Raw genomic sequence first — 27,818 nt, 5'->3', positions numbered from 1 at the left:
CTCATATTAAAACCTGCTTTAAAACTTTTCCTAAACGATCTGTATATTTTAAACATACAACTTTTATATATATAAACGGATAGATAAGTGTTTTAAAAATTTCTACCCAGTGAGCAATTTACCTTCTCTACTTCTTAGCTTTTGCATCTACAGCTAACAGACTAAAGTAGAGCAAAACTTATTGTAGGTTTGAGATAATTCAATACTATTTAAGTGGCTATTAATTAATATTAAAAACTTGGAAAGTAGCCTAAAATGTTTTATGAAAGACTTAATTTATTTTTATAAATAAATAATTCCTTTAGTATATTGTAAACTGGAAACTTTTGAGCTTTCGTCCTTTGGTTACGGCAGTAAAAAGAGAAGGAGATCCTTTTACAGCTGTAAAGTATTATAAACAAATTCTTAACCGAAAGTACGAGTTAAATATATCCTTCATTTGGTAACTGCAATTCTAAGGACAATAGAAGCAGAATTTTCTCCTCAAGAGAGAAAGCTTATTGAAACCGAATCAGATGATGCGGTAGAGTTTTAATTTTTAAGCGCGTAAAAGTGACTTTTGTAAATAATTCGAGATTTTAGATCGTAAACTCGTTAGAATCGAAGTGGTTTTCCAGTGAATATAATGCCTTCGACGATATTTTTAAGGTCATCTACTGAAAAGAGAAAATATTAAAACTTTTTAAAAAAATTATTATATTTTCCAGGAACTTCCTGTAGATTTCACACTTAAAGTGCTTAACGAAATAAAATCTTATTATCAATTTGTTCTTGAAGCTGTGGATAGGTTTTATTTTTTTAATATTTTGAAGTTATCCTTTTTTTTTTTAATCTTTTTTTTCACTTTTTAATTCTCTTTGAAATATCGTACATATACAGACATAAAATCCTTAAATTAGAACTATTTTATATTTAAGAAATCATTTTTTACTTTCATACAATTCCATAAATTCCAGATAAATATATTTTTCTTTAACTGTGCAATAATATTATTAAACTAATACAGTAAATTTATATAAATAAATGTGAAGTTTTAACTTTTTTTTATCATAGAACTCATAATAAAGCCATAGCTCTGCATCAAAAAAAAATTGGTTTGACTTGTTACTAACATGTATATTTATAATAAATCCGAAAGAATAATAGTAATATATTAATAATAGTTTTTCTAAAATTTTTAAAATTAAAAGTTTTATTTTATACAGATTTATTATTTTTTATGTTTTGTACATTTTTTATTTACTTTTATAATAATATAAAAAAATAAAAAAGTTTTTATAATCTGCTAAAATTAAATAAAGTTGCTGAACTCCACCGCGTGCAGGCCATAAAGCAGCAGCTTCAAGTTTCTTCTTCTTTATGCGTTTCCATTAGAATGCGGCTATCATCGGTTTACTTTTTAGTTTTAATATATTTTTTTATTAAAAAGTAAATAATAATAAGTTTATTAATATCATTTTCAATACTAAAATTTTAATTTTTTATATTTATATTTTATGTATAAAACTTTCTTTTAAACCTTTCATGTTTACAAACTTTTACTTTTCGTTCACGCACAACTCATTATTTTATAGTTCGCTGGCGGCTGTTGCGCAACGTCGTTGAGGCTTCTCGCTTATTATCGCCGCAAAGTCCATTTAGCCAATGCAATTAAAGTGTTATAACTATAATTTTAATGAAATTTTGGAATTTTTTTTGCCTCTGATATGCGTAGCATAACTTTTTATATACATTTTTAACTTTTAATAATATTTGTGAGATGATGGAATCCATAAAAAATATGCTACAAAGCGGCAACGGTTTTAAGGGTAAAGTTTAAGTAAAAGTCTATTATAAAATAATCTTTTTACTTTCCGTCAGAGTATTTGTATAAAAAAAATTATGCAAAAGTAATTGAAATCTACCAATCGCTAGAAGAAAAACTTTCTAACATGACAGGTCCTTTATTTGTGTTTCTATTGGGCACAGTTTTAACTGCCAGTAATGAGTGGTGTAGATGTTATATGTTTGCAACCATTAAGGGCCAATATTTCTTCTTCAATTAGTACATTTGCTCAACGATTAAAAAGTGCATTAATTAGTGGGTGAGTTTTTTAAGCGATTTTACTGGTTATAATAATATTATTATAATTTTAATGCTTTGAGTGTTTTTGAAAATGCGCACTGCTGTGAAATGGCAGAAACTTTAAGAATGTTGGATGTGCTTAGTAATAATAATAATAATAATAATAATAATAATTAAAAATAATAATAATAATAATAATAATAAATATGAATATAAAAGACAGACTAGACGAAATTCCGAGTGACATATGCAAAGTGTACTTCAGCAGGTACAACTTTTTCCAGAACGTTCCATTGCTATCCCATAATTATTGTGAAGGGTTGAAGATTTAGCTAAGCATGCCCATCAAAACTTTTTATTGGGACCCACGTCATATGAATGGCATCAAGTTATCTATAGCGCGTCCAATTATTTTAGTTTTCTATTGGATAATTTTAAGTCGATAAAAAAAGATATATGTTTTGCAGTGAAGATTATTAATTTATATCATATTTTTAAGAGCGTAGTGACGTTATGCAAGAATTATTGTGAAGAAATAAACTCCTTGCGACTCTCTTTTACTAAATACTCAAAGTTGATTCGTAAAATATACAAAGATTTTCCTAAAGAGTTAGTAATGAAAATTTTATTACTATAAAGTTTTTTTTATGTACTGTGTTTATTATTATTCAACCAATCAAACAACTTTTTGTATAATACTACTATTTAATTGGTTAGCCTAATTGACGACTGTCGGTTTGATTGGCGCTTTATTAAAATATTCACTGTATACTTCGTTCAATGAAGTTAATAACTTTTCCAACAATCCTACAATATTCATTATTTTTTTGCTCTTACTTTTATAATAAATTATTGGACCCCACTGAGGAAAAAAATTTCACTAAAATTATTAATTTTAAAAACTAAATTTTTCCTTAGTATAAATTTTAATTATAATTAATATTTATAAAGTTGTGCCGCCTTTTTTTCATTAATATACGGCTTCACTAGAAAATGTGAAGAACCGGAAACTTTAATATCTCAAGAAAAAATACGAATGTGGGAAGGAATTCAATGGTTTATTCAGAATTATCTAAAAGCTTTTTTCGATCTTTTTTATGCTTTAAAAAAATTTATTAGAAAAAGTTTATTGTTATGTTATTTATAATAATTATGAATAACTTGTACATTTATTCTCTTTTTGAAATATTTTAAAGTGAAAAAGTCTTTTTTTTATTTTTTTAATTTTTAGATTTATTCTTTTTTTTCTTATTGTGATACTTTTAATAATAATAAATAAACTTTTAACGATTATTAAATAGTAAAAGTTAACAAATTTAATGAATTTACTTCAAATCATTAAAAAATATATAATATTTGTACTTAAAAATTGTATCATATAAAATTTTTTATATAAAAATAGTTTATTATTTATTCCATTTTTGATTGGCTAAAGGCATGTGAGCAATGCTCTTTCCGAAAATTTGCTGAAGGTTCCAGTAATGTTAGAAGACTTTATTGAAGTAATTATTATCTTCAATATTTTTATAGTCGTTTATGTGAACATTTTTAAGAGCTTCTTATTGGCCAATATTTTTATCTAGAAATGTCTATATGTTCACTGCATTGTTTTCTTTTCTCAGAAAAAATGTTTATATTATTATAGTTTTACGTTACATTTTTATACTGCATGATAACATTTTAAAGTAAAATGAATCGTTACTGGTGCTTGTTTTTATTGGTTGGAAAATATTCATTGTAATACTTGACTTGTTAAAAATAACTTTTCACATATTTTGTATTTTTTTACGTACTTATTATTATTCTGTTACTTTTTTAAACTATAAATAATTTTAGATAAAACTTTGCTATTCTTGTAATATTTTTATGTATAAAATATACATTTTTCTGTTCATTATTTTTAAAACTTTTATATACTGTAGTATTATAATTCTTTTTTTCTATAAATTTACAATAAAAAAAAAGTTATTATTATAAAATATACTTTTTTAAAAAATATTTACTGGTTTTTTTATATTTATTAAAAATGAATAACAAGTTAGTGAATACATTACGTTTTATATTAAATATTATTGGCCACTTATTTTTATGCTTCAATTATTAGTAAAAAAATTTTTTAGAAAAGAAAAATTTACTTTCATAAATAAAAATTTTATTCCATTAGACTTTTGAGCATCTTCAAATATTTGTTTTTTTTGGAGAACTTTTTAGTTCCTGCCATTCTCACCAGCTTTTTGAGTTGATCAGTGAAAAAGCTCAAACTTTTTTTAATGACTTTCACAAGTCAAAAGTGGAAGTAATTTTTTTATATAAAAAATTCATTAAAAAAATTGAACAACAACTCTGAGCGGTGCAGGATATCAAGGCCATGCTTGAAGCAGAAGCGTGGCATTCTCTACCCGTGTATGAAAACTTTGACTTCTTTAGCTTCCGGGAGTTTTCTTTTGTGAAAAGTATTAATAAAGAAGGTAAAATAATAGTAATAATAACAATAACAATAACAATAATGTAATATATAACAGCAAAGGAAAACCAAAGAAGTATATTGACCGCCATTTTTGAAAACTTTAATAATCCTTTTAAAGTTAGATTTATGATAAGATAATTCTTTATTTTTTTGAATTAGTTGATTTAAAAAAGTTCATTATAAATTATGGTTTATTATTTAATATAAAATTATACGATAAAGGCGCTTAAAATTTATCACTGCATGCTTATCAATTGGTTAATTTTTATTGGTAAAATACTATTGGTGCAGCTATTATCAGGGTTTTTGAGAAAAATTATTAAAATTTTTATTTTTCAAATAACTTTTTTTATATTCTAATGAAAAAAAAAATTTCATTTAAAAAATAGAATTTATCAGGCTTTTTCTTTATTTTTATGGTACCGGCATTGTAGTGATACCAACAGAAATGATATATTTTCTTATTACAAAATTAATTCTAAATCAATATTTTTTAATAAGTATAATTCTATATCTAAAATTTATAAAATATCTTCACAGAGTTTTCCTTTTCTAAAATTTTTCTTGACCAACAGTAGTGATACCCAGTAGAAACTAAAATATTTTATAAAATTTTGTCGATTATAATTTTATTATGAATAAATATTAATATTTAAAAATCACTGATTGAATAGTGAAATTTAACTTTCATAAAAAGACTGTACCGCCACTGTTGTACTACCCCAATAGAAAATCAAATATTTATTAAAATTTTATTAACTACAATATTATAAAAAAATTTTCAAATTCACCCAATAACAATCTTTAAAAAAATTATCTTTTTATAAAAAAAAATTCTCCGTTAGACTTTTTTTTAATGAAAAATGTAGCGCTACCTATAGAATTTAATTAAATTTTGTTTATCACAATATTTATTATGATTATCATTATTATAAAAAAAGTTTCTATTACCAATTAATAATTTATAAAAAAATAAAGAGCCTTTAACATTTTTTTTAACACTTTTTACCAGTAATTTTTTTATTGGCTGTGTCCATAATAGTTACTAACATATTTTTATCCGCTAATCAGGATCCTTTTTTAAGCTCTTTATTTTCGGTGATTAATGAAAGTCTTAACAATAATGTTTTGCAAAAGTTTACTTCCCACCAACAAACGTAACTTTAACTTTTTTTACAGGAACTATGAATACTTGTTTTTATAAAATATTTTTGAATAATTTTATTTTTTAGTAAGAGTTAAAAAAAGTTTACTTTTCACTAACGACTAACTTTTTTTACATAAAGATTTATGAACTTATATTTTTGTGATTATTATTTTTTATTTATATATGCATATTATTCAATATAAAAAGATTTTTTCTTACTAACAACTGTAACTTTTTTTTTTAAATAAAATATTATGAGAACTTATTTATTTAAGTATTCCATATTTCATAGTTTTTATAGCGTAAAGAAATCTACTTTTCACCTGTAATCGTAACTTTTTGATACATAGAATATTATAAAAACTTCAAAAAAAATTGAGAAATATTTTAATACTAACTTTCGTTTTTTTTATTTTTTTATTATTTTTATTAAACTTTTTTGCAAAGCAAAGCAAAAAGCAAAGTAATTACGCCAGTCACTATAAGTATTGCAAAACTTATTGGAACTTATTTGAAAGTTATTTATGTTTTTCCTGATATTTCGAAAGGTTTTTCTGCTCCCTTCTTTTTTTTATATAACATTCATGAAAATATTTACTTTTCTTTTAAAATTATGAAAACTTTTATTTTTTCATTATAATAATGTAAAAAGTTTTTTTTTTATTTTTCTATACTATTCATAAACACATATTATTCATAGATATATATTTTTTGTAATAATAATGAAAACGTTTTATTTTATTTTGATTACAATGCTTTTAAAAAGTTTCTATATTCTTTATCTATATTTCTATAATATTAATAAAATATTTTTTTTATATTACTAGTTATATAAAGTTTTGTTATTTATTATGGTAATGTAAAAATTTTCCGTATTTTCATTTTCCTTAACGTTATTATTTTTATATTTATAAAAAAATTGAGAAATATTTTTATTCGTTATTAAAAATAATGAAATAAATATTCATTTTACTTCGCATTATTATATTTTTTTTTATGAATTAATTTTTTTTAATGCTAATCACTATAATAAGTTTATTATTATATACTTTTCATTATTTTCATTTACTTTAATTAGCTTTCGCTATTATTTATCTCAATTTAACTCTCATTGTTTTTGTGTTTTTAAAAATTCATAATAATTTATTTTAAATACTAAAAAATTGCTTTTAATGTTTATTATTCATTATATTTTGTGCTTTTATAAAAAAGCGAAAAATAGTTAATACTTTCGGTGCATAAAATACTGTGAAAATTTTAACCTAAGTAAAAGAACCAATAATAGATCTTAAAATACTCAACTAAGTAAACAATTGGCTGATTATAAAACATATTTTAAGTTTTACTGTTTTTTATTGACCATTAATTTTTTTGATTTACTTTACTTTTTTTTTATTTTCACAGGAGTTTTAGAGGCTCTAATCAGTATTTATGATATTTACGTCTTTACCGTTTTCAAATTTTTTGGGCAAGTAAGTTTCATTAAAAACGTTGATAATAAAAGATATGCGGTACATAAAAAATAGTGACGGAAAATAATCATTTTCATAAAAATACGTCGATAATATGTAAATATTAAAAGTGGTTTTAAGGTTGTGAATAGTTGGAAAAGCAATTATTATATATAAAAAAGTAAATAAATAAAGAAATATAAACATACAAGATTGATAAAATTAAATTAACCAATAAAAACAAAGAAAGCGATGACTAATTATAACGAACTACAGCATCCTCTAATGGAAAACAGTCATGATCTTGTTAAAAACTTTGAGGACAGCACAGCCAATGAGAGTACAGTTTTTTAATTTGTATTTTTAATTGACTCGCGCAGAGTCATTGTGATAAATTAAACCAATCAATAGATGCGCTTATAGCGTTTTAAAAAAAATTGGTATTGCATAATAATAATATCGACACTTACTAATATAGCCACAAAATATTCTACTTTAAAATGGTGTTGATGTTTTTTTTCGACAGATTTTGTGAAGTCAGCCAAAATGAAAATGGCCTTGAAAAGGTTTCTAACCAATAAACTAATGAAAAAGCTAAAAACAACCGATCCCGTCAATTATAAAACAAAAATATAGATTTTACAAAATTATGACATCCGACCTTTTCCAAGCTCATTGCAATAATTTTTTTGAATGCTTTGAAAACTGGAGATCGAGTGTAACTTTGAATAAGTTAGTGTCATAATTATTATTTTACTTTTTATTAAACGTTTATATTTTATACTTTAATATAGTCCTCATGATATTTACGGTCTTTCCTATCGAATAATCGGAATTGAGTCTCTTTATGTTATCAAAGACCTATTCAATGCAAGGTAGACAAACTATGCTTATTATTATTATATACTATTATCACATAACATTACTATCATAGTAAGTAAAAAGAAAGTTTACATACTATATTTATTAGTCAGGAAATTGTCAACGAACTTTTCTTATATCACCAGCTTGTTCCTCCTAAACTACACTGTCTATCGGTTTTTCTTTCTACAAATTTTTTTTTCAATTTTTTAGTATTTTTTTATTACCCTTTCTCTTATTATATTAATATTTTTTTCTTTTAGGTTTCTGTGATACCAGAACTAATTCTTTTTTGCTACAGTAACGTGTTATCAAAAATAATAAATTTCGACGTACTTTAAAGAAAATGTATAGAAGTTCAGCAATCATTATTTTTTTTAACAGAAAGTTTTGAACGAGATGCGCACGTGCAACTGGGATCTAAATCACGTCGGGTAGCCATCAGCTTTGTGATAACCAATAACATTGCTTCTTTATAAAAGGTAAATCTTGTTATCTTGCTTTTTAACGAAGGTCCCAACATAATCGTTACGTGGACAAAATGATTGACGAACTCTTCGCTTTCCACGTGTTGCTCTATAAACAGACGAGGTTTCTATGCTATTGGCTTATAACCGTTAGTTTTCTCATTTGACTGGCTTCACAAAGCTATAGTAATTAATGACTATTATGTAATACACATTAACTTTATAAAAACTCCCAATCAAAACTTAGTTTGGCTTTTAGCATTATTTTGCATACGATTGGCTAATGGCGGTAATTTTTTTTATTAATGTTACAGGTTTCCGGCGTATATTTTCATTATTTTTTGTTTATTATTATTTATTTTATTATTGTTCCTTATTATTTCCGTCATAAAACTTTTCATCACGCTCTGCTCATAAAAAAGTTGTTAATATTTACTAACTAAAATATTAAAAAGTATAACTCATCGACATAAAAAAGTCGTTTGGGCACAAGCATTGCGGAATGCAATGCTCGTATTTGTCGAAGGTTTCTCAATGTCGGAAAAGGTAATATTCACGTGATTGTTGTATATAAATTCCAAAAATACCAATAATTACCATATTTTTAGTGCACCAATGAAGGTAGAGCTTTAATGAAGCTCGACTTATCTCAGTTTAAGTCAAAGCTACAAAAGTGTTATTCGCCCAAACTCGTTCCCTATTTTTCACTCGCAGAAGAATACATCAACGTATAATAATAATGCAAACTTTTTCTTTTGTTGCTTAACATAATTTTAATGAATATATAAAATGTTGGCTTTCTTAGTTTCTTATATAAACCGTTCTTCAGGCTTTTTATATAAAAGAAAGCGAACTAGAAAACTGGATTTTAACTAATTCGGTGATTATAATTTTTGTTTTGTAATTCACTATTTTTTAATTCTTTCATATATTTTAAGGATTATTCAAAAAAACAGCTAAACAGTTTGCTTAACTGTCGAACTATAACTGATACAAATCTTAAAGAAAAACTTCGACTATTAGTAGAGTTGCGCGCTTCCAAATAACTAACAACTCATATAAACTTTATTATCACTATAATTATTGCCTTCACTTCACATTTATATATTCAGCCATTCATGTGCCTAAATTAACATGAAACCAAAATACTAGTTAAAATAACTCACTGCTTTACCTTGATCATTTTTAGAGTCATTCTCTTTGTATAGTCTTTCCAGAGCATTCCCTCTAAAAGATTTCTTAAACCTGCTGAACATTTTTCAGGAAAAGTCAATCTGTACGATAAATAATAAGGAAAAATGAAAATAATGAATAATATAACTGCAATAATAATAATGATAATACTTTGAGTTGCATATTGAATCGTATAACTCTAAAACGGCGTCGCCCTGAAAAGGAAGAACCCCAAAAACCACGTAGTAAAGAGTGACGCCTATAATAAATTTAAAAATGACTTTATCCCCCTATATTTTGTTATAAAAGTAATGAAAATATATTTTCATAAACCGTAAATATTTAAACTTTTTTAATAAACCAATGATAGAGATACCCATTGCCCAAATATCCAATGGGGCCCCTTCAATTTCCTCCTTATTTGAGTTGCACATTTCCGGAGGGAAAAAAGCTCGAGTTCCTTGAGCTCTTAACTTCACGCTCGACCCGGAAATAATTCGTTGGCTTATCTAAATAATAAGAATGGTAATAATAATAATAGTAATAGTAATAATAAATAAATAACTCCAAAGTCGCATATTTTCAAAACGTTATCCTTGAAAAGTAAGTTTTCCGGTTTGATATCGCAATGGATTATAGAATTTTTATGCACTTTGTCATTTAAATGTATGAAAAATAGTGGATATAATATCATTAAATTTAATGCAGATCTACTAGTAATAGATGAAACTAATAACAATAATAATAATAGTAGAAGAACGAATAAATTATGGAGCGAAACGCAAGGCGACCACCAATTAAACTTTTTCGACTAAATATTTAACCAAGCGTGTATCTATGTAACAGCTATTAAAAAAGGGCTAAAATTTTACTGTATTCAACTCCTTTTACTAATTGGATAAATATATTTCTGGCTTGCTTCTCGCTCATAGGCGGCTCAATGGCTTTCTGGCTAGTCAATATGTGGTCGTTAGCGAGTTCGAAAACTATATATTATTATTTATTATTTATTATTATTATCATTATTATAACAAACCTAAACACAACCAATCTTGATTCCCACTTTTGATAACTTCCAGTAACTGTATTATATTCGGATGATCCAAAGAAGACAATATTTCAATCTATTTAAATTTTTTAATTTTTTTAAAAAAAATTAATTATATTAATAAAAATTATTTTTGTTGTGTACTTCGTTATTAGCAACTGCAGTCAAAGAAATGCCAAAGCCTAAATCTATATTTTGAGCCTTTTCTTCTGAATAAATTTTCATTGCAAACAAATCACCTAAACGTGTAATAAAAATTAGTTCACGCAATTCTACTTTCTTAAAAAAATTAAAAACTTTTGCTTTAGCAAATAAAAGAAAATATAATTTTTTAATAAATTTAATTACCAGAAACTTTATCTTTTACTAAGTATACAGTAGCAAATGACCCTCGCGCTATTAATTTCAAGACTCGATAATTATTAATAGAAAAATCGTTTGAGGCCGTAGCAATATCAATCTTTCATAAACAAAAATAAACAAAGTTATATAAAATAGTACATAAATTTATAAATTGTATAACTAAGTTTGCTACAACTCCATCTCTAGGCCTTAAGTTTATTTAAATATTTTTAAATATTTAATATATTAAGTTTGTATAAATTTTAATTACAAGAATTATAATTCGTACCGACTGTTTTTATATATAAATATAAATTACTTGAAGATTGGTTTCCAGGAAATTTATTGGATTGGCACGCTATAAGATAAAGTTTACAAATATCAAAAAAAGCTGATAATAATTTTGCTGTAGAATTTATTGCGATCACCACTGAATGCTCACTGGAGCTGCTAATCCCACCCTGAATCGGCCGACAAAGATGCTTTAACTGGCTTTGACAATTACAATGCAATCGCAGTTCACAAGCTTATTATAAGCATTACTAACTAAATTAGCATGACTTCAATACTATTTCAAAACCTTGGCATCTTGCGAACTTAAAGAATGGCCATAGGCTATTTTTGCAAACACAACATTTATAAATCTTTAAAGAATACGAAATCGTTATTTCATGACAAGCTTTCATGCTATTAAAAACTTCTCTAATATATATAAAATTATATAAATAAAAATTAGCCAAACTCAGCTAATAAATAGTAGTACAATTATTCCAAGTCTCGTGTAAGACAAAGTCAGGCTGAAAGGAACTATCCGTAAAAATTCAAACTTTTACATCAATAATAAAAGAATTAAGATTTAAACTTTGTCCCACGTCAGCACTGAAATCAAATTGGCAACAAAAAAAGTACTCGACATTTTAGCTTGTTGCTTTCATATAAAAAGCCTTAATACAGTTTTCGGCTTTTTCATTAAACTCGAATGTAACGATTTGTTCTTCAGATTGAAAAACGCATAACAATTACTTAATTCGTAGAACCGCAAAAATTATGCCATCCAGCTAAAAGCTTTAGCTTTCTCTCACGAACCGTACACACCCAATCGCAAGTGAGAATCCACTATTCCTTATTAAAAATTAATATTAATATTCCATAAAGTGATCATCTAAATGTTTTCTGTTTCCCTTCACTTTCACATTTTAAAAATATTCCTTCTGAAAATGTAAGGGAAAAAAAAGAGTTATAAAAAAATAGCCTAGAAGAAAAGGTCCAAAAACTCCTGCTTACTTAAAAACACTATATTACCAAAGTCTAACCGTATTTTACCAGCTTATTGTAAACGTAACCAACAAAAGAGTGATTTGTCTCGAGTAGCTTTGACCTCTACTCGGAACTTAGCATACATTAGTAAGCGTTACCATAGACGTAATTAGATACAAAGCGTTTTTTCTATTTTTAATACAAAGTTGTGCCACATAATAGAAATTAGGTAAATAAATTTCATATGACAGATTATAAGTGCCTGACAAACACTGAAAAAAAATTAATTAGTAAGCGACCTTCAAGAGTAATATTACCCTAAAAACTATATATACAAAGTTTAAATTAAATTTTTTTTTGAAAAATTTTAATTTTAAATTCGTTTAATTATTATACCTTTTGACTTTCTTTAGGTGATTTTATGGATTTACAATTTGTTTAATGTGTTTCTACATATTTAAATACAAATTGTAAGCAAAGGAACAATACCAAAGTTTAATGCGTAGACTGAGATTGTAGAAATTACGATGTGCAGCTAATAAGCTGGACACCATAGCTTTTGACAGAAATTCAAAAAACTAATGTAGATAAACTTTTAACCCTAAACATAGGATGGGAGTTCGGGAGGCTTTTCTATCTACGGACGCCTTTAGTAGTTGCAATTTTTATGTTTTCCACCTTTGAAGGTTAAACCCACGGATAGGCCGGGTTCGATTTTTTAACCACTTTAAGTTTTTCAAAGTAATAATATTTTTCTGTATTGTACCACATTACTAAGGTGGAACATAGAATTAGCATAAAAGTTTAGGTACGGAGATAGGTAAATAAAAAAAGTAAAAACCTGCTCTTACACTTGGCTTCACTCCAGTTTCGCACTTACTGTTAGCAGTAGGTATTTTAACACCAATACGTAACTCACCTTAGTTAACTAATAGCTCATTTTTCACGGAAAAAAACTCAATTGAATTTTTTTAAGCTAAAAACAGTCATAGCAATAAAAAAAACTAATTTAGCCTTCCCATATTTTCGACGCTTAGCGAAGGAGAAACTAAATGTGTTTATAAGTAAACAAATTGTCCCACGTAAATATCCTATTCCATTTAGGTTATTACTCAGTAAAATTAAGCCATTCAGTAACAGAACTACGTATGGCTAGTGCTACTTGATTACGCACATTAGTAGAAAGACAGTATTTCTGGCTATAACCTAATTATAACAATCCATTAAGCAACGAGATGTTAGATAGCGCCATTGTATCCTTTGGAAGAATCGCAGCTGTTCACACTCATTTAGGATGAGAGGTGGTTTATTTTTCATTTAAATTGTTTTACTGATATGATGATTAAATAGCACGTGATTTTTGGGTGACTTCTCTTTTAACTATACCAAATGGTTTTCTCCGTATCGCCAATTACGTCGCTCTACTTTCTAGTTAACTCAACTAACATTTCCCGTTCTAGAAGGGTGGCATTTGCTGTAAGCTATATTTTTTTAATAACAATAAATTTATAAAGAAGACGTTTTTATTCATTCCTTTCGCTCCTCTATAAAATACTTCACCGCCTTACCTCATAAAAATAACCTTTAAAGTGTCTTATTTTCAGTTTTAATTATTACCTCCTTTATCTCATAAATAATTGACGCTTATATAATAATTTTATTAAGTACACCACCCCCTTCCCTCTCGCTTCCATTAATTTTCTATCAAGTAACTTTTTTTATAATTTCGAGAAGCTAAGTACGAACACTAAGGGTTAAGAGCTTGCAAGAAGTATAAATCAACTTTAAATAAAATAGGTCATTTCTTCTATTTCTTTTACTAGAGCTACTGATATCTTTACAAAACTTAAGACTTGAAATCGTGCTTTCATAAAAAGGAAGCTTGAGTGCAGAAAGCCAAAGTAAAACAATATTTAAAAAGGTAACAACACCCGGTAAATATTTTAAGGGTTTTTAGTCTATTTAACTTGAGCCCTCCTAAATTGTAGTGTAGTCACATTAGAAATATCAGTAATGCCTCGAAGCGTTCAATATTATCGGTTATTTTTTAACTTATGAAACCTAAAATATACTTTGTTGAAAGGGAGAAAGAACGAGTAATATAATGAAGGGAGGATATAGAACATTTACTATCAGTCATTTTCAGTTCATGTTATATGACTGATTCGTTAAGATGTTTTAGTTATCTTTAGCTTTATTAGTTTCGCACTTAGAACAGAAGCAGTGGTCAAGGCAGTAGCAAGCTGGTTTATTATTTTCATCTATTATTACGTGAGTAAAGTTTTCAGGAGCATCTGCACAATTTTTGTTGCACTTTGTGCAGTTAAAGCAACCAGTATGCCAATAAAAATCATCAACCTAAACATTTTAAGCTAGCAATTATAATTTTTTTAAGTAAAATTATAATAACCTTCATATACACTATCTTGTTTTCTTCAAAAACTATTTTATTGTTACACGCCGTGCAAACGGGGCAGAACTTAGTATTGTAACATTTTTTACAGAAAGTATTACCACCTAGTTCCTTGAAGGAGATGCCTAATCAAATAAAGATTAGGTATATAAATAAAAGGACTCGGCTTTGCTATTTTACCATCCAAGGGGGTACGGCATTCTGAACACGTAAAACACTGAACGTGGTAAGAATTGTCCTTATAGGTAATTTTCCTAAAATAAAACAATACTTAATGAATAGATTTCTAAAATAAATAGATTACCGGTCTCTAATTTTTTCTTTGCAGTTAGCGCAATTGATAAGAACAAAAGAGTTATAACAAGCTTCACATACTCTTTCTTTGTTACACATATAGTATGGATCATCTTTTAAAATCTTTTGACACTCTTGGGAATAAACTAAAGTTAACTAAAACGAATGTGATTAAAATTAGATTAACTTGAGCATTGGAAACATCTCTCATGGAAACTTTCACTATTAGCAATTATTTTTTTTTCTCCTTTAGATATAATGCCCTTGCAAGCTATAAGTGACGTTTTATTATTTTAAAAATTAGAACTAAATCCTTACGCTATAAAAACAATTAATATAATGCTATAATAATTACTACCATCACAGTAATCGTCATTAATATTCAAATTTGAGTTATTAAGATTATCTTCCATAGTATTAAGAAGATTAAGCAGGTTATTACCCCCATCCGAGCTTTTCACTAGTTAACAAAAAAAAAAAAAATTAAATCTAAAGAAAAACAGCTTTTTTAAGAAAAACATTTACTTTTTACCACTACTATATTTTGGTCCTCTGGTAATAAATTTATTATATAACGGGAATCTAATATTACTCTCTTACTGATTGAAGAACAATTAATATAACTTGCTAATTTGGGATAAAACTTTAAATAATAGCAGCCACAATGTTTATTTAGGCAAGGTTTTTAATAAATATTGTATTGTTCCTCAGTAACCTTAAAAAATAAAAACCTGAATAGAAAAGTTGAATTATATAATTTACTTGATGGAAACAATAACAACTTTTTCCTCACCATGCTATCCTAAGTAATTTCACAATGACAACTGTGGCTGTGACCCAGTTATATGAGAATTGAGTAAATAAAGAAAATATTTTAATTTGTATACTCGCTATAAGCACTTAATATAGTAAACTGAGAATTATATATAAATCCCTTCTTATGCCGGGGTATTATCAGTGACGTTGGTTTTATTAAACCACTTTTAGTTAAAAATATGGCTCACTGTATATCAATAATAAAGTTTATATGTCATAATGCAACTTTCTTCTTTCTATTATTACCTTATGGTATGAAAGAAAGGAAAGGTGTTTATCATTGGTTTAAAAAGGCAAGGTAAAAAATTAATAAGTAGGTATCCCCTTCTCACTGAGAAGGGAAGCCTTAATCGTTTAATACTTAGCCCTCAAGGCAAAGCTACTTAAACTATCATTATTAAAGTTTATAAGATATATAACGCTTACTTTGTTTTAATATCTCATATTTTAAGCGCGTTTACAAATTAATAAAAAAAAAGTAAGTTACGCATTGGGCGCATCACAATTTTTTTTGCTGGATATTACCCAATATATTTAGTTATACTCAAGTACCAAATAATTATTGTGTAATTTTATTTTAAAGAAGGCTTACCACAATAAACAAAAAAAATACAAAAAATTTTCTACCTGAATGATTATTTTCAACTATAGCTAGCAATTTTATGGGTATTATTATTTTAAACAGATGAAGTAAGACTCAAAAAAATGAAATTTAGTGAAGTCCGAAAGCAATACAGTTTGGCTGACAGTGGTATAGTAAGAGGTATCAAAATATCACCAGTAAAAAGTATATATAACTTGAGCTTACAAAAAAAATTGAAAAAAACATCAGTGTACAGTTAAAAATAAGATAATCCCGTAGGATATGCTAAAAAATTTCTAAAAACCTAATTTAACTTACTAACAGTGAGGACTTTTTTATTAACATGACTTATTTTAAAACATATTTCACGTCTAGGGCAACAACACTCACGAAAAAAATATTGGTGAGCAGACCTCGTTGCTACCGCCAAGCTGGCCCACATCACTGTATCATTGGTTTTAGCATACATAAAAACGATTCCCTTTTTAAAAGTTTCGGACTTTTGTTTTTAGTTAAATGTATTTAGTAATGAGTGGTCATGAGCACATTCCTCCCAAAGTGACCAGTGGTGTAATTATTATACTCTGTTTTTTTTGAGGACGTTAAATAATTTAATTAAATTGAACCGAAGAAGGATGGTGTCTTTCTAGCCTTTTCCAATTATAAAGCTTTTTCTATACATTCCTCTAACAATATATTTTCGGTAACTAGTTTTTTAAAAAAAATAGACATTGATTTCTATATTTAGTTTTGCGTTTGTTTTGGAAAGGAAAAAAAAATAGTTATTGGCTTTTTACCTTCCAAAACCTAGCGCGCAATCCTTAACTTGTTTACAAATTGATCTCACTTCATGTGGCTAACAACTATACTTAGATAAAATTTATAATTGCTTATTTTCATGCGTCCTTTGCTTAATTAAAAAAGGAGCAACTTTAAAAAAGGAGCAATATAAGCTAATGATCTGATTATGCGGATCAGTAATTATTTAACAAAAATTTACAAGGTGAAAGGATAAAGGTAGTGGTATTGTAAAATATATTTAGCGATCTTACTTTAAGCCTTAGTTTAGCCGTCGGTATAGAAGGTGTACTTTTGCTAAATAGATATATTTTAAACTAAGTTTTGCAATTTTACTTGCTACCGAAGTTACACTAACGAAGTATACTCGATGGAAGGTTTAGAGAAGAAGGACACCTATGAGCAAAAAATGATAGCGGTAACTTTTTTTATAGTAGATATATATACTTACATAACAACAAAAACATTTGTTAATGCTGGCAAGAGGTAATTTATGTTTAAATGCACAATATCATGGACTTTGAAAAAGCAGATACTAGAAATTTTTTATGTACTTCTAGTTTTTGCTAAAATCTTAGCGCTTGCACATATCTAAGTCTTTAAGAATATACTCTTTACAAATACTTCTTATTAGCTTTAAATATTGTACCGTTAAATTAAAAATATAAGAATTTAGTTTAATAATTAATGATTTATGTTAAAATTTATTTCTACTTTCCTACTACACCTTTAATATGTCTGTTATTAGCTGGAAAGAGAATTAGAAGAGTTAGAAAAAAAAAGAAACGAAAGAAAAGCTCGGCGAGAAAAAAGGCTGGCAGAATTAAAGGTAAAAGAAAATGAAATTGAAGAACTGAGGAGGGGTTTATCAAAACGTGCAGCGAGCCCCACTAATCGGAATTTTTTTAAGCAAAAAGAGGGTAAACCCGATGAACAAGTTGAGGGTTATGGAGTAAATATGTATAATAGCGATGTTTTAAAAAAAACAAAACCTGAAAACTTTAAAAACCCCCAAAACAATAGTACTATTAGTGAAAAAGAGCTTAAAAAATATTCAGGACGTGCAGAAGATGGAAAGAGTCAGTCTGTTATAAATTTTTCTAAGTACAAGGTTTCGAAGGAGACTAATATAAGTACAACAGGTTTTGATGATAAATTAAAAACCAAAAAAAAATTAGAGGAGAGTAGTGAAAAAAGACTAGGTGAAAAAAAGCATAGTGACTTAGAAGAACTTAGTTCAAAAAGTAAAATTAAAAAAGAGATGGATAACACCGATAGTACTACGAAAGAAGGAGAGAAAAGCAGGGGAGAAGATGCTACTAAATTCACATCAGATAAAAAACTCGAGGGAGCTGCTAATAAGGAAAAGGTCGATAATATAAAAGTGAATACAGGCAATAAAGAGTTAATATGTAAGGGGATCCCTAAAACTCCAGAATTAAGTGAGAAAGTAAGCAAAGCACCAAAGCAAGATAGCGTACCAGAACAAAAGCCTACCAAACGGGAGGAAACAGATACGGAAAAAAAAATATTAGAGACAAGCGATATGTCTATTGACAATAAAAATTATGAGCTAGGGCAACTCAATAAAGAATCGAAGAAAGAAAGATGGGAAAAATCAACTCCCTCACCAAAACTAGTAGATATTAAGTATGAGGAACTTAAAACGAAAGAAGGTGAATTTTTACCGCAAAAAGAAAAACCTCCCAGAACAGGTCCTATCCACAGTGGAGTCAAACCGATTTATACTAAATTACATTTTATCTTAAGATTGGACGGACTCTAACCTAACCCTTATTTGTGATGATTCTCTAGGAGTTCAAACAGATAATTTTATCGTAAGAAAGCTAAATTTATTATATAATATCATGTTACATACATACCTCTTATTTAATTTTAAGAGGTTAAAAAAAAAAGTTCCAAAGCCTAGGCGGAATAATAAGTCGGAAGGTATTTGTGTAGCCCTGAGCTAACAGGGTAGCGCCACTCGTATTTATACAAGTTATGATGTTATATTAACAATTGTAGCTAATGCTGCAAGACTCCTCCATCAAAGAGAAATTACAGGGGCAATCAAAAGTGGGTACGCAGATGATGCTAATATTCCTAAACCCAGGGTAAGTTCATGAAATTAAGTAATAATGGGATAAAACATTATTTTATATACTTACTGTTATCCCTCCCCACGCTTATACTGGACTTTTATGTGAACAGAAAAAAGTAATTGGTAAGTAACGTTTTATTTACGAAATACACACTAAACAATTTTAATAATGAAAAACAAAACTTTAATTACACCAGAATCTCTTATTCGTCCTCATTCAAGCTCATTCGCTGAGTATATGGATATTTTAGATAAGGGTGAGGTAATACAATTAGTGTTGCTTACTAAGCATAAAAAAATTTGTAGAATAGCTTTACGCCTATGTTAATTTAGTATAGTTATGCACAATCTGAGCCTAATAGCGGCTGGGAAAAATTACAGCGCAAATAGCTAAAAAAAAATAGTGGATAGCCTATTGTATATTCTATCAACTTTGTTATAAGTTTTTTTTTTGCTTTTCGTATTAAAATCTTAATATTAATGGAATACGTAATCACTTAAATGAATATAAAGTATAAGAAGAATACCACATGAATTTAAAGTTAGATATTTTGTTTAAGCTTAGAATGTTTGGCTGTGCCAAACCTCTGATGCTGGTAAGCTTATCCTCCCTTATAAGTTAGTGGTAATAGTTAAAAGTAAATTTATTAACTTAGTAATATATTATGTTTAAAAAATATAGAACTTATTTGACTCTGAAAACAAACAAAAACTCTCTAAATTTGGTTTGAGCCCTGAGGTAATTACTGGCAAAAAAATACTCGGAGCTATTAAAAAAGGGACCCACGAGTTAAAATCTACTAAGGTTACTTTACATTAGGATTGCTGCGGACGTTAATTTTTTTAGATCTATAAAACTTACAACAGGATCAGTTTAAGCATGAACCTATTTTATTAAAGCTTAAGGGGAAAAAAAAAATTCGTGTTTCTGAAGTGGAGATAAATATTCAGTCTTTAAACCATTATGACGTTTTTATCTTAGGTAACATTTATATATTATTAATAATATTAATTATAATATATTAATGACAGTTATAATTATTTAGACGACGGCAAAGGAACTTTGTTTTTATTTAAAGGGAGAAATGCCCGGCGCCTTATTCATGGGTATGCAGTTAATTTGTGCCAGAAAATGAAAGACCAGGACTATGCTGGGAGAGGTACAGTTTTCCGAGTTTCCTTTTTTTTTTTCGTCATTAAGTTAGTGTACAGGAAAAGTAGTTAATGTCGAGGATGATGGTATCAATTCTACCATAAAATCGGAACAAAGCTTTTGGGAAGCCTTAAAAGGTAAGATTTATAATATTTTTTTGTTAGCTAAAAATTGTTATTGCATAATTACAGGTGACAAATCAAATATCCCTGATGTCGATGATGATGCAGATGAAATCTATGAACGTAATTACATGGAAAGCAGAGATTTTTATGAGTTATAGTTCAATTGCTTACTTTTTAAACGAAAAGCTGTTATTTATCATAAATTAATATTTTTAGAAAAGAAAGCGATAATGAATTTCATAGTAAAAAGCTTGCATCGCCTAGCAGAAAAATGCTGGTATATAAAGGGAGTGTAACTCTCCTTATACTCTTAGGCTTGTTAGTTAGAATTACTCTCTACTAGAACAATTCAAAGTGTTATATTATCAAATGTGGGGAAGCCCTTTATATATGGAATGGTGCAAATGCCGATATTGAAACACGCAAAGAGTGTGCTGACTTCGCAACTGTAATCCCATAGGATATATTTATATTTTTATAATTGTCTAACAGTTTTTTTTTTTTATTTTATTGTAAAGCAACTACAATCTAAAATTACAAGTAGGAGTTGGGCACCAGTTAGTAAGCATTTACCCTTTCGCTCTGTAGGTGCTTTGTTTGTACTAACCTTTTCGCAGGGACTATAATAGACAAAGGAGAGCCCACCTATTTTAGAGAATTCTTTAGCGATTGGTAATCCAATTTTTTTTTATCCTTTCTACTTGCTGCTTGGGGATATACAATATTACTGGAAAAATATAATATACAAATAGGAATAAAAAATAAATTAAAATTATTATAATTCTGCTAAATAACTTAAAAGAAAATTTAATCTTTTTTAAATAAAATTTCATATACTAATTTAGAAAACTATATATTATAAGGTCTGATCAAAGTACTTTTTCTGCTAAGCCAGCTTTTGGTCAAAAGAACCTTGGTGTCTCCACTGTTGGTATAAATATAATTCCTATACTTTAAAGAAAGAGACCTTCAAAATTCTGCAATAATCTCATATATTTTTCCATTTTACTTAGAGAAAAAGTCTATTACTGAAATTGATGTAAACGAAATGCTCAAGGAAGACACAAAACTTATTACAGCACTTGATGATGGCACGGGCAGTTTAAAGGTACAAAAGCAGGTTTGCTTCTGCAAATAGAAACCTAAAGACCATATCCATCCGCGCACCAGGTGTGGCACTGCACAGAAAAGGTTATTACGGAGATAAAAGAAATAGAGTTCGGTCAATTTTTTGCAGAGGAAAGCTATCTCGTGCTATATAAACGCTCTGATAAGGCGGAAGAGTTTATCTTGTATATATGGAGAGGTGCAAAAGGGAGACCGGTAAGGAAAAATCATAGTAATTAAAATAGTTACTTGCTTTCATAGTAACTAAAGAGTGTTGAGTGGCAAACAATTTCTTAAAAAGTATATATAATTTTCAATAAATTTTTAGTTTCGCATTCGACAATGTAAAATAAAATGCATTAAAATGTAAATGACAACCATCATTAAAACGCCAATAGAACGACTTGGGAGCTGCAGGTGTTCAAGCTTGTTCAATTAATCAAGAATATGGAGCTAAACATATAAATATTGAGCAAAACAAAGAAAATGAACACTTCTTGAAAGTAGGCTAATCTTAGTTAGTAGATAATTTAATATTACTTTTATTATTATATTAGATTTTTGAAAAAAGGAACGGCTTTTGTGTTGAAGAAGGAAGCAGATACTTAGATAAGAAAATCGATCGTTTATATAAAGTTTTAGAAAACAGTAATGGTTGTCGGGCATGCTACATTATTAAAGTCAAGTTATTATTAATTTACTGCTAGCAACTTAACTTTTTTTTCCGATAATATCTAAAGAAATTTTCGAGTTTATCTTCCAACGCTACATTTATCGCGGTAAGTAAAGATAAAACATGGATTTGGAAGGGTGACGGCAGTAGCAACACAGTTATAGGGTACGCCCATAAAGTCGCTAAGTTAGTTAGTGTAAGTGATAATTCAAGTTTATTTTTATGGAAAGAGATTTCTTACGCTATACATACAGCACGTACCACCAATCGAGCTTCATGAGGGAAACGAATCCAAAGAGTTTATTGACTTTTTCGGTAAGTTTATAATAATTATTTGTCATTGCAAAAAAATAAAATAAAATTCAGTACGCTTTGCGTTGACAAAGTTTAATATGTTAATTTTAGGAAGCAAGGAGAGTTATGGCAATGATCTTTTCTTAAAAGAGCCTGGAATGTCAAAATATCTACGCATGTGGCATATAAGCCAGCATGTAGGCGAGCCAAAGGTAAAAAAAAGTCTTTCAAAAACGTGTCATTCACTAATTACGGCTTCAAACGATTTTTTTTTAATATTAATATCAAGACACAAGAACTTGAGCAGCCGACACAAAAAGATTTCGAAAGTCAAGCAGTTTATATCATTGATTGCTTTTATGCCATATTCGTGTGGGTAGGAAGCAATGCCAGTCAATACGGCTACCAGCTGGCAATAAAAACTGCACACAATTTGGAACAACGTAAGCGCATTCGCCAGTAGTTATCGCTCTTTTATGTGCAGGAGCTCGCACGTTTATAAATTAGATGTGAAAAAAAAAGAAGTAGCGAGAAATAAGTTCAACATGCGCGCAACCATCGTTTATTCTGGAGAAGAACCACTTTCTTTTAAGGCATTGTTTATCACGTGGAATGACGAAAAAACAAAAGTACTCCAACATATAAATATACATAACATAACCACATCCACTATTTTATTGGCACCAGAAGAAAATAAAAAAAGGCGCAAATGAAAACATCTACAGGAAGACCGCATCAGCATATGTAGCGGAAGCGCTACAAGAATTACAAGGGGGCAAAAAGTATGCTGCAGAAGGTGACTTTCTACTACAAGCCGGGCGTACGGGAGCCAGAACTGCTGGCATTCATGCGCTATTCAAGAAACGGTTTCACTATTTTTACTGAATTGTATTTCTGTAGAATTAGGAGTTGACTTGGCGAAACTCCCGCCAGGCGTCGACCCCGCAAAGAGAGAAGACAGTCTCCAAGATGACGAATTCGAAAAGGGTACCACGACTTTTACTTTTACTTAAAAAATAGTTATTCGAAAAGAAATTACAATAAATTTAGTATAGTAATTAATGTCCACAAGCGATAGAACTAATAATAAATTATATAATGCAGCGTTCAAGATGAGCAAAGAAAAGTATTATGCTTTGCCTCAATGGAAACAGCTTCAAATTAAAAGAAGTTCAAATCTTTTTTAACTTATAAATCTAATAATAAAAATAACCAAAAGCGAGAAATTAAGTAAAAATTTCCATGTAAGGATAGAGGAAATTTTGAAATTAAAAAAGTAAATAGTAAAAAGCAAAAAGTCTTATTTAATAAAAATAACATAGAACATAATATTAAACGTTCCTGTAACTTATACTAAAAATTAAAAATCAAATTTGTTCCTGCTAATAACAGGGAACAGCAACGACAATCAACTTCGCTCTAAAAGTAGAGAAATAGAAAAATCGTTATTTATAATTAAAAAAATTAAAAAATTTAAAATTTAGAGTATAAAATATAAAACCGTTATATTTAATAAGTTTGATGATGAGGTCCACGTGAGTGAGAACCATTCGGCGGCAACAGTAACGTTTTAGACGCAAAGAATCAAGAGCATCACTAAATTTCGTAAAAATTAGACTTTAAAATAATCCAAAAAATTAAACACCCACAGAAAGTATTAAAAACTATAATTAAAAAAGTTTGTCTGTAAAAATATATAGTGAATTAAAAACAAATTTTTTATATAGTAAAATGTTTTAAAATATAAAAAAAATCAATACACTTATAAAGTGTAAAGCAATAAAGTAACAAAATATACAAAATAATATAAAGATAGGGCGCTTAATGCCGTATAAAAAAATTAATTAATTAGTTCGGAGTTTACGTCTAAAAAAGCAAAATTCCCAGTAATAAATTAAGCGTTCCTTGAAAATATTTAAGTTAAAAAAATTCCAAAAACAATTATCTTAGCACGAAAGACTATCCTATATGCTATTATTTTAATCCAACGAAAACTAAAATTTATAAGGGAATCTATAATTAATTATTAAATACACCAGGTAAACACTTCATTTTTTTAAAAGGTTATGAAAAGGGTTTATAAAACATTTTAAAAAAAAATTTTATTAGAAAAAATTTTTAAAGTATACTAATTAAAAAGTTCATAAAAATATTTTTAGATAGATTATAAATTGGGTTTGTAAGGCAATCCAATAAAAAAAATTTATTAAAAAAGTTAAATAAATCCAAAGGTAAGCGAGTTAAAAATGATAAAAAGTAAAACATACGCCTCTTGGTCATTTTTAACTAAGTTAATATAAGTATCCCACTTGTTTCCAATTACTTTTCCACAAGTAAAACAGCGCACAGGGATAATCATACCTCAAAAGCTACAGATCAAACTTTCAAAATATACAAAATTATAAGAAAACAATACTAAGTTCTTTAATAACTTATTGATATAATCATTAAATAATTTACATTTTATTCTTATATATGCTGATAATTACTTTAAAATTAAAAGCTTCTAACTAATAATTAACTAAAATAACACTAACGCCCCTAAAAACAAAAATAACTCATATTATACGAAGCTTCAGCAAATATTAAATCTTCAAGAGTTATATATTTTTTTAGTTTTCTTTAAACGATAAAAGTATTTAATAGTGTAGGTAGTAAAAGCAAAGATAAACAGGTTCTTAATAAAAGATAGCTGCGGCAAATAATATGGTTGAAATAAAAAAAATCCTTGACAACCTTAATAACCCAAACCGAAAGAAGAAAAAACTATAAACTTATTTCTTAAAATAAAAAAAAATAACACTGTAGATTTTCCAAAAACAAATAGTAATTTACAAAAGGACACGCATACTTAGTTACTGAGTAATGTCTAACAATACTACGAAACGTTATGCTTTAATAGTGGAAGCTTACCCCGTGGGCATTGGAATTATTATTATTTTGTAATTACTATCGAGGGTAGCTATAGGTGGAACAAGGAAATTCTCGCGCTTTTCATACACTTCTCTGCGGTTTTGTGTGCACGTTGTAGAGAGGGGGGTCGTTAATTATGTATGAACCTTTAGAAATATTTATCGTATACCTCTACAGATTATTATTGTAGCTTGTATCTTTAGGCTGAAAATGAGAATTTATAAAGCAATATTTAGTTAAAAATAATTAAACTTTTTTTAAAAGGATTTTTTCGCCACAGTCCATGTTAATCCGTGAGTGACTTTAAACCAATCACTACTTGGGAAGGTTTCAGATGAAACAGTGTAACAAAGTAATAGTTCTGGGACAAGTACAGTTATGTCCATATCTTCGGCATGAATCGCACGGTCGGCAGTCTGCTTGGGTGTGTACTGGTCTCGGGCACTTTAAACACTTCGTACTAGAACACTCTGAGAAACTCTTGTTCCAGACAGGACATGCTTTTGAATCTTCTCATTCACCGGCATGTACAGTATTCACATTGCAAATCTAATCATCTTAAGTTTCTTATTAACGATGATGACCGTAAAAACTTTTGTAAAAAAAAACTCAGCTTGGGAGTTAAGATAATAAAGACGTTGGAGTATTTGTCTGATAGACCGTTAAAAAAAAGCAACCAGTATATCCTCATCAATGATAAAGCCTCCTGTGGATACCATAGAATAGTGGGGCGCTTTCACCCTCACTTTTTTAACTTATCCATGTACGGGAGGGCCAAGCGGTACAGTGTGCGCTTGAGGTAGAAGCGACTACCATGCTTTAAGATGGGGTATTGGTGGTGAGTATGTATAACAGCCTGTTTTTCAAGCACCTTAGTATCAGCCGTATGGGGTTAAATCCTTTAAAACCCAACCGCATTTACAGTGGCCAGTTCAAGAAACCTTGCTTCCCAGGCTGGTAGTTCTGTCCGCCTTAGTATAAAATAGAGTTTGTATATTTAAGTTCCTCCTAATTTGTTCTAGTACCCCTGGGGGCCGAGGGCTAAGGGTTAGCGTGAATTTATAAAGATCACATGTAGGACGCAGTTTTTTGTTTTGTTTTCCATCTCTTCTTAAGTTTAGGTCACTCTTTGTGTGCTAACGGGGTTTTCCCCTGTGTGTAGTAATTACCAGGGGAAGTTTAAGAAACATTTTATATTATTTTTGGTGTTAAGGAATATTTAATATACTTATTTAAGTCACTTGTTATACAGTGTTATCATTAAGAAAATAAACTATATTTGCTAAAATTTTCAGCTAGGTTTTCGCAGAAGACGTAGGCGGGTCTCTAAAATTTAGCCAAAATATTCATTAAAGCTTTCGCAGGAAAGTAAGAGGGCTCTTAGAGCGTAGGTCCAAAGCCACGGTCTTTAGGAACGTAGGAACTTGAAGGGACTTGAGAAAGACGACCTTCAACTTGAAGACTTGCCGTGGGCAGTGTAGAGGACTATTAATCTGAAAGAGGAAAAGATGAGGAGCGGTCAAATATTATCCCTTAAAGGGTATGTATACCTTTAGGGGAGTACCTGTTTAAGTGTACCTACACCACGAAAGTAATATCCATATAAAAAGGTCTTTAAAGCAAACTGAGATGAACAGAAAATAAGCCACTCTTTATGAATATTTATAGTACTTTACATGTGCTTTTTCCATTCTTGGCGGTAAACAAATAGAGACTGATGCAATTTTCTAAATTGGTAGCAAAAGATTGTTATATATATTGATTGTTATAATGGAAAAATTTAAAAAAAAAAAAGTGAAACAGGAACGAAACAGGTAAGAAGCACGGAGAAGACACGTGCGAACGTACAAACACGTGGTATGGTAGGCGATTTATCAGTTAACTCCAATAGAGAAACATGAGACTGTTAATATTGACAGCAGTAAGTTGCCAAGCTTCTGCTGATTTAATGACGGCTCTATAAATAACCTTCCCTTCAAAAATTCCCTTTTCCATAAGCACATTAATTTTAACAATTTTTACATTCCGTCATTTGAAAGGGTGTCAATAAATTTGTCGAATTTTATATCCTTCGTAATTCAACACAATATTGGAATGAGCATTAATCCTCTCCGCCAAACCATCTAATCTACCAATTTTTAGACAGTTATTCCTACCTTTCACTTAACGTTTAACAAGGGCTAGTTTAATGGCTGGTGTTTAAGGTTCAACTTTTCTTTTTTTAACTCATTAACAGAGCAGTTAGACCTCGTCAAAAATTTCATAAT

General features: G+C 28.5%; 4 protein-coding genes and 1 long non-coding RNA gene across 7 annotated transcripts; 3 read left to right on the top strand and 2 right to left on the bottom strand.

The window, feature by feature from the left end:
* Positions 1-332: 332 nt before the first annotated feature.
* Positions 333-9,504, top strand: LOC135120678 (syndetin-like). Its single transcript, XM_064045017.1, has 34 exons — positions 333-388; positions 460-523; positions 583-648; positions 708-787; positions 1,054-1,114; positions 1,302-1,390; positions 1,575-1,655; positions 1,760-1,808; positions 1,861-1,938; positions 1,997-2,084; positions 2,146-2,207; positions 2,285-2,333; positions 2,384-2,453; positions 2,565-2,674; positions 3,056-3,121; positions 3,501-3,567; positions 4,230-4,361; positions 4,422-4,533; positions 4,588-4,649; positions 5,604-5,689; positions 6,127-6,227; positions 7,084-7,151; positions 7,407-7,470; positions 7,657-7,696; positions 7,767-7,862; positions 7,925-8,005; positions 8,101-8,167; positions 8,255-8,323; positions 8,376-8,425; positions 8,505-8,582; positions 8,914-9,004; positions 9,067-9,186; positions 9,288-9,338; positions 9,397-9,504. Exons 6-34 carry the CDS (start codon positions 1,376-1,378, stop codon positions 9,502-9,504), a joined length of 2,211 nt encoding a protein of 736 aa, XP_063901087.1. The 5' UTR covers positions 333-388; positions 460-523; positions 583-648; positions 708-787; positions 1,054-1,114; positions 1,302-1,375.
* LOC135120669 (uncharacterized) lies at positions 9,502-11,863 on the bottom strand. Its single transcript, XM_064045009.1, has 13 exons — positions 11,785-11,863; positions 11,602-11,723; positions 11,450-11,547; positions 11,341-11,379; positions 11,028-11,139; positions 10,824-10,918; positions 10,668-10,755; positions 10,504-10,617; positions 10,197-10,282; positions 10,008-10,140; positions 9,803-9,890; positions 9,633-9,732; positions 9,502-9,582 (listed from the first exon to the last, which is right to left on the bottom strand). The coding sequence occupies exons 2-13, from the start codon at positions 11,705-11,707 to the stop codon at positions 9,559-9,561; spliced, it is 1,083 nt and encodes a 360-aa protein (XP_063901079.1). The 5' UTR covers positions 11,708-11,723; positions 11,785-11,863; the 3' UTR covers positions 9,502-9,558.
* Positions 11,864-17,469: 5,606 nt separating this feature from the next.
* Positions 17,470-19,417, top strand: LOC135120677 (DNA ligase 1-like). Its single transcript, XM_064045016.1, has 6 exons — positions 17,470-17,600; positions 17,931-18,897; positions 18,953-19,020; positions 19,084-19,132; positions 19,211-19,299; positions 19,397-19,417. The coding sequence occupies exons 1-6, from the start codon at positions 17,553-17,555 to the stop codon at positions 19,415-19,417; spliced, it is 1,242 nt and encodes a 413-aa protein (XP_063901086.1). The 5' UTR covers positions 17,470-17,552.
* A 71-nt stretch (positions 19,418-19,488) lies between these two features.
* LOC135120668 (advillin-like) lies at positions 19,489-23,853 on the top strand. 3 transcript variants are annotated; one of them, XM_064045008.1, is made up of 24 exons: positions 19,489-19,548; positions 19,969-20,091; positions 20,154-20,268; positions 20,333-20,446; positions 20,499-20,576; positions 20,631-20,715; positions 20,781-20,841; positions 20,908-21,012; positions 21,083-21,125; positions 21,182-21,236; positions 21,428-21,495; positions 21,578-21,672; positions 21,735-21,887; positions 22,070-22,174; positions 22,229-22,351; positions 22,412-22,540; positions 22,599-22,659; positions 22,750-22,850; positions 22,928-22,967; positions 23,019-23,081; positions 23,146-23,267; positions 23,326-23,434; positions 23,539-23,625; positions 23,743-23,853. In XM_064045008.1, the coding sequence occupies exons 1-24, from the start codon at positions 19,525-19,527 to the stop codon at positions 23,823-23,825; spliced, it is 2,142 nt and encodes a 713-aa protein (XP_063901078.1). In that variant the 5' UTR covers positions 19,489-19,524; the 3' UTR covers positions 23,826-23,853. The 3 variants fall into 3 exon arrangements, with proteins under 3 accessions (XP_063901078.1, XP_063901077.1, XP_063901076.1); XM_064045007.1 differs by having other exon boundaries at positions 22,928-23,081; positions 23,329-23,434; XM_064045006.1 differs by having other exon boundaries at positions 22,928-23,081.
* Positions 23,854-23,978: 125 nt separating this feature from the next.
* LOC135120660 (uncharacterized) lies at positions 23,979-25,042 on the bottom strand. The gene is made up of 3 exons (XR_010278680.1): positions 24,906-25,042; positions 24,140-24,234; positions 23,979-24,057 (listed from the first exon to the last, which is right to left on the bottom strand). It is a non-coding gene; the product is annotated as an uncharacterized LOC135120660 (long non-coding RNA).
* Between the last annotated feature and the right edge of the window lie 2,776 nt (positions 25,043-27,818).

Source organism: Zophobas morio, unplaced genomic scaffold (assembly GCF_036711695.1).
Source record: "Zophobas morio isolate AGI-343-1 ecotype UQ-CSIRO unplaced genomic scaffold, CSIRO_AGI_Zmor_V1 ptg000407l, whole genome shotgun sequence".
NCBI lineage: Eukaryota > Metazoa > Arthropoda > Insecta > Coleoptera > Tenebrionidae > Zophobas > Zophobas morio.
This window is presented reverse-complemented; position numbering and strand designations above follow the sequence as displayed.

Excerpts from the sequence above, each read along its gene's own strand:
- LOC135120678 (XM_064045017.1), top strand. Across the intron at positions 2,208-2,284 it reads AAGAATGTTGGATGTGCTTA|ACAGACTAGACGAAATTCCG; the intron begins GTAATAATAATA and ends TGAATATAAAAG. Across the intron at positions 2,334-2,383 it reads TGCAAAGTGTACTTCAGCAG|GGTTGAAGATTTAGCTAAGC; the intron begins GTACAACTTTTT and ends ATTATTGTGAAG.
- LOC135120677 (XM_064045016.1), top strand. The coding sequence starts at position 17,553 with ATGGAAGGTTTAGAGAAGAAGGACACCTATGAGCAAAAAATGATAGCG. Across the intron at positions 19,133-19,210 it reads GCGGAATAATAAGTCGGAAG|CTAATGCTGCAAGACTCCTC; the intron begins GTATTTGTGTAG and ends TAACAATTGTAG. Across the intron at positions 19,300-19,396 it reads CTAATATTCCTAAACCCAGG|AAAAAAGTAATTGGTAAGTA; the intron begins GTAAGTTCATGA and ends TTATGTGAACAG.
- LOC135120669 (XM_064045009.1), bottom strand. The coding sequence starts at position 11,707 with ATGAAAGCTTGTCATGAAATAACGATTTCGTATTCTTTAAAGATTTAT. Across the intron at positions 10,283-10,503 it reads AGTAAAAGGAGTTGAATACA|TGCATAAAAATTCTATAATC; the intron begins GTAAAATTTTAG and ends TAAATGACAAAG. Across the intron at positions 9,891-10,007 it reads ATTGGATATTTGGGCAATGG|GCGTCACTCTTTACTACGTG; the intron begins GTATCTCTATCA and ends AATTTATTATAG.
- LOC135120668 (XM_064045006.1), top strand. The coding sequence starts at position 19,525 with ATGGATATTTTAGATAAGGGTGAG. Across the intron at positions 21,126-21,181 it reads TAGGAGTTGGGCACCAGTTA|GGACTATAATAGACAAAGGA; the intron begins GTAAGCATTTAC and ends ACCTTTTCGCAG. Across the intron at positions 21,237-21,427 it reads AGAGAATTCTTTAGCGATTG|GTCTGATCAAAGTACTTTTT; the intron begins GTAATCCAATTT and ends ATATATTATAAG.